This window comes from Nanorana parkeri, unplaced genomic scaffold (assembly GCF_000935625.1).
Source record: "Nanorana parkeri isolate BGI_ZX_2015 unplaced genomic scaffold, ASM93562v1 scaffold60, whole genome shotgun sequence".
Lineage (NCBI taxonomy): Eukaryota > Metazoa > Chordata > Amphibia > Anura > Dicroglossidae > Nanorana > Nanorana parkeri.
In genome coordinates this window covers 733694-745440 of record NW_017306328.1, presented here as the reverse complement: position 1 = coordinate 745440, position 11747 = coordinate 733694, and the positions used below count along the sequence as shown (strand labels likewise).

The 11747-nt window shown below is 40.9% G+C and overlaps 1 protein-coding gene across 1 annotated transcript in view; it reads left to right on the top strand.

The window, feature by feature from the left end:
- The window catches only part of TENM3 (teneurin transmembrane protein 3), a 988875-nt gene extending 977555 nt beyond the window's left edge, over positions 1–11320 (top strand). The window contains exons 29-30 of the mRNA XM_018576225.1: positions 2443–2573; positions 9918–11320. Of these exons, the coding sequence (XP_018431727.1) occupies positions 2443–2573; positions 9918–10673 (887 nt within the window). The 3' untranslated portion in view covers positions 10674–11320. The remainder of the gene's footprint in view (positions 1–2442; positions 2574–9917) is intronic.
- The last annotated feature ends 427 nt before the right edge of the window (positions 11321–11747 follow it).

Sequence of the window (11747 nt, the reverse complement as noted above, 5' to 3'; positions counted from 1 at the left end):
CTCCGGGTGTCACCCAGCCTCGGGACGCCCCTGGCTGTAATTAATGTTTTTTTATGATGTAGCCAGCTTTGGAAAAAGTCTCTCTGGAGCTGTCAGTAACATGATAAAAAAAACTCATTACAGCTGACAATCTATAAGCAGCTCCCGCAGTCAGCATCAGCCACAGGGATTTCAGGAAGCAGTGACAAAGTGGTGGAGGGTGGCATCTGACAGATCCGGAAGTGTTGAATTTCAATACATTTTGCAAGGGTTGTAATTAAAATCTAAAGTAGCTAATGTAAAAAAATAGAGACAATAGATGTAATTTATTTGTTTTTATTATTAAAAATTGAGTGATCATGACATCATTTCTTAGCACCCAATCATTGTTTTTAGAGCAGCACTTAGGTGTGTACAGTATTTATAAACAAATTGCAAAGCCATTAATTTTGTGAAATTGTATGTACACAAGTTCTGTGTGAATGGAGGCAAAAACAAATGTTACCAGTCTATTTTCTTTGCAGGTCAAATGTATTATCAGGAAAATACAGCATTATGGCCTCTAGATAGAGCCGAGGAGCATAGGAAATGAATACTTCATAATTACTTCCGATTGTTTTAAATGCTGCAGATGTTGATTTTCAAAGTGGGCACTGCTCTAACCTAAATACATTGGTGAATCTGGGCCTTGCCACAGCCACTCTTGAGCCCCAGTGAATTGATTGTAGTTGAGGTTGTAACTAGCCTTTGTTTGTAAGTGCCTGACAGACAAATGCTGTCCCTAAACTCGGTCCATTCTCCCAGCTATAGGTACCACTATAAATGTGATTTCTTTTAGATGGCTTTTGCTTTAAACAGTTCTGCAGGTAATACGTTTTATTTAATTAATATTATTTAAATGAATCAATAATAATTATAAGCTGTCTTTTAATTTCCATATCTCCCTGATACAGATAAAAAGAAACAGACACTTATTTTGCCATCATGAGTTATGCTGTGCTGTGTTACTTCCATAAGTGATTTTCACCTTTACTGTGCATTGCTGTGAAGGGCAGATAATTGAATAAAATGCTATGTAGAGATGAGAATTTCTCAGCGTCTTGGCAGTCAGCTCTTGCCACGTGTTTCCTTCCTGAAGAATTTCTTTAATTCACACGACAGTGGGGAGAATGCTCTCTATTAACCATAGAAATGAGATGCCCTCCTCTTGACAAAGGTGTATTGGAAACAAGCAGCTTCCCATTCCTTTGACTAGAGGTTTATCACAAATTATTTAACCTTAGGTGGATAGAAAATGCAGACAGCAGCTATCGGCCACCTGAGCCTCCGCTTGTAGCCTGCCTGTAGGAAATGCCAATTTACCATTCCCTTTGATGAGTCCAAGAGTAGATTGTCTTGTCAAAGAAATGACACGGCTATGTTTGTGTTCTTAATGGCGTGTACGAAGAAAGTGACATGTATGCGATCACACATGATAAATAATTAGCACTACACCCAAGATGTTTTTTTTATATATATTATGCTAAGAAGAAGACTTTTGAAGGTTCTGGTTGAATTAAAAGGCAGTGTCTAAAAATGGTTTGCTGCTGGAAATCCACAAGGATAACCAGTGAACATTCTTACATTCTTTTCTTGCAATGACCGGATGACATCCTCTCAAACTACGTGCCTTTGCACAAACTACTCTACTAGATTACACTGATTGAAAGCACAGGCAAAGAACAAACATAGTTCCCATTGTTTCTGCTGGTTCAAATGTGCCCAGCAATCAGTGTAATCCACACAGAGAAATAAAAATGTTTTTAACATTCATCTGGCAAATAGAAGCATGGAGTCACCATGTGAAGAAAGTTCTTTTTCTGACATTTATCGTGTTGTCTTGGTAATTTTAGGAAAATAAGATATTGAGGATTTCTTCTTTAAGGTGACCCTTTTCATTGCCCATGCAGGGCAGAGTAAAGGGTCATTTAACTCCCCTCTCTCCCCCCAGAAACAGGTAATCCTCTTTCCTTCTGGATGAGCATGTGACTACCCCACCTTTCATGTGACACAGCAGTTGCCTCACTGTCTATCACTGTCACATGAGGACAGGGAGTCCATACCTCTATGTGACCTTGGTTAGGTTGCCATTAAGCCTAAATAAGGCTTTCTTTTCCTGGTCTTAGCATCCGAGTGGAGAGGTGCAGTAGCAAGGGACATGGAGAAGTGCTGCTGGAGAGTTGGGAGGTAAGTAACCATTTTACTTTCCCCTGTAAGGCACAGGAAAGTGACATTTTAAATGTTTGCACCTAGGTTTCGGATTTAGAATGATGTATTCACTTTATTTTAGTTCTGAACATACTTCTTGTTACAGATGCTGAGGCTGAAAATGTTTTGTTGTAAATTTTAAACACAATTCATTATTTCTAAACATATGTGCATGTTGTTTTCTTGAAAAGTGATACTATTTTTATGCTCCTTCAGATGTTAACAGCTGGCTGATGACATTTGGGTTCTATCTACACAATTCAATTCCTGGCTTTCCAGTTCCCAAACTTGATTTAAATGAGCCCTCCTACGAACTTCTGAAGAGTCAGCAATGGGATGATGTCCCTGTAAGTTGCATTATTATTTTTATTATCATTATTATTCATACACACAGTGTATCCCTTAGTATTGAAGCTACTCAGAGAATAGTGATGAAGCAGCTACCTTCTGGATGAGGGTGTTTCCATAAGTGCCATCCATTTGGGTTCTTCAACTTAGACATAGGCATGTTTGATGTAATCTTGCTATATTGTAAATGGCAGCAAAGCGGATACTATAATTTGAAGGACGATCCTTACATCCCCTGTGGCAAAAATCTTCCTTACCAGACTGACATGGGGAGGCACCTTGGAGACCTGAAAGACCTCCCTCACTCCAAAGCTTAGAAAAATCCTGCTTCTCTTGCCACTCTGCCCCAGATTGTTCCAATTAACATGCTTTAAAGCCCAATTTAGCTTTCAGTTTAAATGAGTTAAACACATTCCAGGTGTATAAACACAAAAGGTGTGCAAAGCCTTGCAGTTTGTTTGAAAGCTTGAAAAAATACCCCTATAGTGGGGCCCCCCACACCGTAGCAGTTAAATGCTCATTAAATCTAGGTGTAGAGGAATAAGTAGTAACACTTACCTTACTCCTCACTTCAACAGGCTTCCTACATCTGTGTGACCAGTTCCCTGAAGCATCTTCTCTAGATCACTCTTGGCCACAATCATATAGTTACCTCCTCCACATATAGTACAATGCTGGACTAATAGTTCTGCATTATCCGTGATGACGCTGAGAGCCTGCCTAGTGCAGGAATAACCCTTGCAGTCCAGAGTCCAGCTTTAGATGATATAATTTGTAGGGTCTGTCAGATACATACACACTGCGTTAACATATGAGCTTTGGCTTTACATATTTTTTTAACTGTTAGTAGTTTAGGGGAATGTAGCACAACGGTGAGGCTAAGTGACCACTCCTGAAGCCGACTTTATCATAAAAGGACAGCCTTTATTCACTTAAAGACCAGCAATCCATGTACTTCACATAATAATACGCTTTTCTTCAACATAACGAAACATAACAGTTCATTTGACTTTCACCAACACATCATATTTCTGTCTCTCTGACATCTGGCTGTCCCATACAATCCCGATGTATTAGTCCCAGGACTTAACCGTATTCCTCCGCAAATACAGTCCTCAGTATCGCTCAGTAGCCTTCCTCAGCTACAAGCATGTCATCACACTCCTGTGTAATACTCGCACTGCTCACCCCTTGTGGCTCACTGACTTTCATTCAGTCTCTCCTATAGGTCCCTTGGGTGTCACCGACCCTCTCAACCTTTCCCAGCCCTCCTCAGCTGTTTCACACCTGCTTCCAGCACACAGCAGAGTCCGTCTGTGGCCGTGTGTCTCCTGCCACCCACAACTCTCCACTGGTTTGGCCCTCCTGTGCCTCCAGCACACCCACACATTGCCCTGCACTGCCCCAGCTGCACCCTAATGAGGACCTGTGCAGTTGCTACCAAATTATGGTCCACGGAATCTGGAGTCTGTCTCACCCAGAGCTCTATCAGACTCCTAGTAAAACCAGCCCCAGAACGGGATTTACCAACACAGATTAAAGAACTATCTTTCTTTACCTTCAGACCTTTTCTGGCATTAACATTTATCCTATATCTAAGAATCCGTGGAGAAACATATCTTCCATTCATCACTTTTCATCCTGGCATGTTTTACAGGCACTCTGTTACACTGTATGTATGCACTCTGCCTGTCTTTTATACACATTCTCCATGGTATATGTAACTAGTTAGTGGAGACATTTGTACCATGTAATCTGTATTTAAAAGCCTAAGGTCCATCTTTATAGTGATCATACCACAGATCCACAACAGTTTGTACAAAACTGTCATTCCCTCATTTTCCTCGGGATGCTTACTGCAGTACAAATCGTCTAGTGTGTAATTGAAAGCCATTCAAGCCAGCTAACAAATGCCCAGAGTGTCTATTAAAAAGATTTATTTTACTCTCATGTGTTTAAAAGAAATACAAAGTGCAAATGGATCTGTATGGTTTAAAAGCTATGTGCAGTGAGTACATGCACATGAATCGGGATATGCTTTGTATATTGCTGTGACCTTACAGGAGATTACCCTTTAATAGAAGTTTTACAAGGTGTGGCTTGAGGGCAGGACCTAATATCCACAAAGTTGATATTGAATTTCCCACAGTGTATTCAGTGCATTTTCCATTTCTTTTGCCAGGTGAACTCTGAAAATGCTTCACTCTATATGTATTGTGACATTGATCCTGGCTGACTGACAAAGTTTTTGTAGTCAGTTTGGAAATTTCTCTCTTTGAGATTTCATCGACATAATCTAAGACATGAACATGTCTTCCTTGTAACTGACAGGACTGCTTACAAATGCTAGTTTTGTTTTTTTTCCAGCAATTATTTCACTATTCTAAGATTTGTCTACATATTATAGCAGTCTTAGGTGTACGTTTAATAAACTGTGAAAGAGTGTGTTAAGCAGTGAGAATGCTTTTCTCACCTTAGCAAAGTGAAAAGTCTAGAAAATGCTGTTTGTGATAAAGCTAGTTTTATCACAGTTTATTCAACGTACACCTTAGTCTGCTTGTATGATAGTGTAGAGCTTGCTGTGCAGGAGAATTGGGCTCTAATTGTTGGCGCATTTTAAGCTTCGGCTACACAAGATAAATCTGCAATCAGCTATGGGAGAAGGGTGTGATGCTTGGTCATAACAGAAAAATCATCTATGCCCTACGATTTGAAAGTGTGGAAAGAAAGTGCTGGGCCCGTGTAGTTATTTTCTTGGTGTATCTCATCCAACAGAAGTTAAGTGATGTGAATATGTGTGATATGATTGATGGGTATGCAGATACCACAATCCAAAGGAATCTCCACAATATCTTTGACTCAACAGTGAACACAGTAGATGTAGGAATTCAAAGCGCCATACCAATTAATATAGTCCAGATACAACTTTATTCCATTAGGCTTAGGGACATTCAAGTAGAGCAGCCAATGTGTTCTGGGGGTCCAAAACCCACCCCTTATTAGTTCAATAGACGTTTTTCATTTTGAAGCAGGAATTTAGTGAATTTACTAAAAATATAAACTCACAAATCCATGTCTATGGCACTTACAGGTCATATTGCCACACAGTTCTTATAGATTTTTACAGATCTGTGTGTTTAAGTCAGGCAGATAAATATTTCTAGTAAGGCAGGACCTGGAAACACTCAGCGTAGGACCAGGGGTGTAACTAGAAATCACAGGGCACCATAGCAAAATTTTGTATGGGGCCCTGTGATTTCTAATTACGTTCCTTGCAGAGCCCACCTGACATCCCACACAGCCCACCTGAGAGTGACCCTACAGAGCCCACCATAGACTCTATGGTGAGCTCTGCCGGGTCTCATCCCTGCACACCTCCTACCTGTCAGCCCCAATCTGCTGTCAACCTTCTCCCCCGCCGGGCCCCACTTCCTCCTTGGTCACTGGTGGGCCCCGCCTCCTCCCCCCACTGCCGCCTGGCTTCTTCCTGTACCGGGCCCCGCCTCCACCTTCGCTACCACTGCTGGGCCCGGCCTCCTCCTCCGCAGCTGACAGGTTGTCACTGATCTGGACAACGGCGCATTCCTCCTCACAGCTAGCAGCCTGTAATGCCATAGTGACCCATGCCGCGCGCACTGCATCAGGGGAACCCCTTTGTTCCTCGTCCTGGCCGGGCCCCCTGTGCCCAGGGCCCATTAGCAGCCGCCTGGGTTGCTATAGTTGATTGTTCTGCCACTGACTAGGATTTTAAAGTATTGAACCGGGTTCAAAAAGCTAGGATATACAAAAATCTCACTCATTCCTTCCACTAATGGAATGCAACATACTAGTAACCAATGAGATTCCCCCTTTTCAATACACATTGGACACCTTTTCCAAATCTCTTCTACACATCTATTTCACGCCAGCATGGCAGACAGTCCATTCTGACAAATTGTGTTTGAAGGAACACTATAATGACTGGGTGACATTGCCAAGCTGAAATTGTGGTTCTTATGAACAGAAAAAAAGGCAGTTCAGGGATTAGTGTCCCCTATAATTTGCCATAGTGAACAGCCTCAGGAAGTGCCTACTTTTCAATTAAAGTGGAAAACCCCTTTCAAGCAGTTTAAGAATATTTTCGCCTTTAATGTAGGATTAGGCAGGCCTGGGCCCTCATCATTAAAGATGCTAGTAATATCATGGTAATAAAAGGTTCATTTGCAGCCATAAGAAATACATGCATTATGCATATAAAATGGATATAAGAAGTTGCAGTCATCTACACTGAGCAAAATGACTTCTAGGAAGAGAAAAAGATCTCTGTATTTACACACACTCCAATGTCTTTTTAATGTAACCATTTGCTGAGATGTTGGAAAATGGCATATTGGCTAGTATAAAAGCAAAGTGCCAGTGGGAAGCAGTGGCAGCTTTAATTTCACTTGTCGGAAAAATGAAATATCGGTGTTAAATTTAATTGCAGATTTCCAGATGACAGTCAGTTTAATTGGTGAACAGATACATGTATTATGTGCTAATGACTAAGAAAAAAGTGACTGGTGTTAATACTTTGCAGGGCTTTTCATTAGCTCCAGGCTACTAGCACCAGGGACAGAGGGAACTATCCATCAAACTTTGACAATAAAACAAATGTGAACAGTCCCCCGGAACCATGAATTAATTCCAAGTCCTTTTAACTCCACAAGCACTGAACAGATCCAAATCACACACAGCATGGGACTTTTTGTAAAATATTATTCATCAAAGTCACTAAAAGAAGACGTATTCACATACTAGTAACCAATGAGATTCCCCCTTTCATGCTCCCATATAGCGTGAGAAAGTGCAAGGCAGAGTCTGATGGTTACAAGATAAGCTCTTGTTTTGGAAACTTTATTTACATAGAAGGTATTGATTTGGACATATTTTGGATGCATACACTCTTGCTACTGTAATTAGGACTTGATTTAGGGTAACTGATAACAATGCTCTTCGTGGCTTACATGCATGTGGATATCGAATTCTATAATTCTACATGCCTGTGTCTGCATTTTTGTGGTGCAGCTGAAGTACACTCATTTTATGTACACTTTGTTTTATTCCCATGAAAGGTGCATTTCGCCATACCAAAGAGAGGCAGCAAGAAGGATTAGATTTTTTGTTTTGTTTTACACACAAAGGAGTAAACACAGCTTTACAGTCTTTTCTAATGCTCATTAACATTTATTACATAAATATTGTACAGTTCAAATACAAGACAGGAAATGCAATCCACAGTATACTGTATACCTTACTTACAGATAACATATACAAGTAAAAAAAAAAAAGAATCAGACTGATGCTGAATGCATCTAGTGCTCTTTCATAAAGGCTCATATTACTATTTCCTTTCTAGTATTTATACTGTGCTATTACAGTGGGAGGAGAGGACATGGCGATCTACCAGTGATCGCTACGCGATCGACTGGTGGATCGCGATCGACCTTGTGGGCACCCCTGATCTAAGACAACATAGCTGAACTGGAAAGTGAACGGAACTGGAGAATTTTTCCAAATCAGCTACTTGGTCCTTCATTGTTCACTTCTCCTGCATTCTCCATACCCTTCACCCTTTTGTGAATAACCCTGTAAATGTTGGTTCGTGGAACTCATCAAGGATGGTAAGCATGTGCTGAGAAAAACAGCCTGTGAGGTGCCATCAACTTTTTGTTTGTTGGAGTTAGTGGGCTAGTTGAGATCTCTACAATATTTGACACAGTACCTCATAAACGTTTACTATACAAGCTGAGGTCTATGGGCATAGACAAATGAATGTGTACATGGATAGAAAACTGGCTGCAGGAACGGGTACAAAGAGTATTGATAAATGGCTCCTTCTTGGATTGGACTAGGGTCATGAGCGGCGTTCCGCAGGGCTCTGTGCTGGGCCCCAATCTGATGCTATAACATTACAGGGGGATCTGGATAAAATAGGGGAGTGGGCAACCACATGGCAGATAAGGTTTAATGTGGATGAATGTAGAGTTGTGCAAGAAAACGGATTACACACTAATGGAGCTCCCCTCGGAAAATCCGAAAGGGAAACAGATTTGGGGTCATTGTAGACCACAGGCTGAAAAATAACTTGCAGCGTCAGGCTGCGGTAAACAAAGCAAGTAGAGTCCTTTCCTGTATTAAGAGGGGAATGTTTTGCAGGGACAAGTCCGTAATTGTGCCACTTTATAGATCACTGGTTCGGCCTCATCTGGAGTATGTGGTCCAGTTTTGGGCACCAGTGAACAGGGGGGATGTCCTTGAACTGGAGAGGGTCCAGAGGAGGGCAACCAAAATCATAAAGGGGAAGGAGGGCCTGAGTTTTGAGAACAGGCTACTAAAATTAAACATGTTCTCCTTGGAAGGGGGGACATGATTTTCATGTATAAAATGTTTACCGGGGATAGTAACATTAGCAGCAAACGTTTTACAATTAACTCGATGACAAGAACGAGAGGCCACTACCTAAAATTGGTGGAGAAAAAAATTCAGCACAAGGTGCGAAGGGGGTTCTTCTAGTTATATCGGTCAAGGTGTGGAACCCGCTACCACATGTTGTGATTTTGAGTGTGGAATCATTCAAGAGGCGATTGGGCGATTTTCTCAGGGACCGTAATATACAGGGTTACAAGTATCGTTAAAATTGAGAACACACAAGGGACCTATACATACTACACACCAATAGGACCATACACACATACACAAATAGGTTGGACTTGATGGACATATGTCTTTATTCAACCTCAAATACTATGTAACTATGTAATATGGTCTGCCTATGGTAAACACAATATGGCGTCTACAGTGCATTATAGGGATTGTCAAAAAATCATCTTGGTTGTCACTGCAACTCATTCAAAAAACATTAGATTCTCTCATTGATTACTGCCTTACATTTCACTGAGCTATCCCCTCAAGGCTTGAGTCACTATTGTAGGCTCTGTAATTAACAAGCAATTTAGAAGAAGAATATATGTTGTAACTGATTTAAGCAAAGGTTTAGGTCTTGTTGTTTTTTCTTGGATGTGGCCTTTAAAGGCAAATATGCATCTGCCCATGCTTATGAAGACTAATGTTTACCCTTTACTATAACATATTCATTGTAGAATAAAACACTTTGGTGATATACTGTAAGTACAGGGGAAAAGGGATATAGGGTTTGAAATGTCAAATGACTCAATCTTATTGACTATAAATACTAGTAAAGGCTACAGGGAAGTGACTTTAGAACAACAACAAAACTACTATGTCCAAAATACAATACATATTTTTTGCTTTGTTGAATATGAGTGTAATGTAATATTAACAAGTAAACTTTTCTTTTACAGCCAATTTCTGGAGTGCAGCAACAAGTATCAAGACAGGCAAAGGCTTTCTTGGCTTTAGGGAAAGTCCCAGAAATTCAGATAAGCAGAAATAAAGCCCAAGAGGAGAAGTCCTGGCTGTGGTTTGCCACAGTGAAGTCACTTATCGGGAAAGGGGTAATGCTGGCTGTTAATGAAGGAAAAGTCATTACTAATGTGCTCAACATTGCTAACGAGGACTGCATCAAGGTTGCAGCAGTTTTAAATAATGCCTTTTACCTAGAGAACCTTCATTTCACCATTGAAGGAAGAGATACCCACTACTTCATCAAAACCATCACCCCTGAAAGTGATCTTGGAACTCTGAGGTTGACCAGTGGACGCAAAGCCTTAGAGAATGGCATCAATGTAACAGTGTCCCAATCCACCACAGTGGTGAACGGGAGAACTCGAAGATTTGCAGATGTGGAAATGCAGTACGGTGCTCTTGCCTTGCATGTACGTTATGGCATGACACTTGATGAGGAGAAAGCACGGATCCTGGAGCAAGCAAGACAAAGAGCTCTCTCCCATGCCTGGGCCAGGGAACAGCAGAGGGTGAGAGACGGGGAAGAGGGCGCTAGGTTATGGACTGAAGGAGAGAAAAGACAGCTGCTCAGTGCTGGGAAAGTACAAGGATATGATGGGTACTATGTACTCTCTGTGGAGCAATACCCTGAGTTAGCAGACAGCTCTTACAATATACAGTTTCTCAGACAAAGCGAGATTGGAAAAAGGTAACACACTGGCCTTGCAGAGGCTGCCAAAGAGACATAACACATGTGCTTCCTCTGAAAGGGAGACGGAAACCGTTTTGCTGCATAGCGATTTGAGCCTACTCTACGCTCTGGCTCAAATGTCCTCTCTGTAGCACAATCTGTACTGGACTCTGTGAACAAAAGAGCCTTCCCGGGGAATAAAAACCTGCTGTTGGCAAACCCCCTTTGTTTTTATGAATGACCTTAAAGGTGATCTGCTTTAAGATAATATGTTTACATATGCATATCACTGCACTCGGACTGGAGAGTAAGCCTATAGATTTTGCAGTAGGCTCTATGTACGTTCATCCAGACACTGTATTTAAAAAATCAAACTATGTGTACAGTGTTTCTGAATATTATTGAAATGTTGACCTTTGCTTACAAAGAGTAGTTTTCTCGATTCTCTCTCTCTCTTTCTTTCTGCATAGGATGTGCTATATATCATTGTTAATTTTAAAACGTGGAGCAAAATTACTGTTTATAGACAATTCAACCGCTTTTAACGTGCTGCTTTCTACAAAAAAACAAAAAAAAAACAAGGACATTAATTGGCACAAGTGACTTATGCTACCATGTGACTTTACATACAGATTTTACAATATTAACATGGTCTGCCTTGAAAAAAAACTATTGCAAGTAGAATTATCTTCAAGTTTGAGCAAAGGAATCTTTGCATTCCTGAAATTCCTTAAGGCATGATCATCTGTTGACTTTCTTCGGCTTTGTGAATCCCCTAGTCCCATAACTGTTATAATTTTTTAAGGGAATTTCCTGTAAAGCTGTCGGAGAGGCCTTTCATTGAAGCACCATTCTTTAAAGCCAATCCCATACATGTTTAGTGGAATAAATAACCTGTTTACTGTGACTCTAGGGGCCCTCACAGGATTTTGTCAGAACTGCTTCTCTCCCCATACTAGGTATTGGGAATGCAAAGGCATCTTAAAGCAGGTTGATGCAGCTTGGAAAGGTAACTGCAGTTAAAGTGCCACTGTCTAACTGAATGATATTAGAAACGTTTCAAACTGATTTTATATGCAGGCTAAACGCAAGCTGC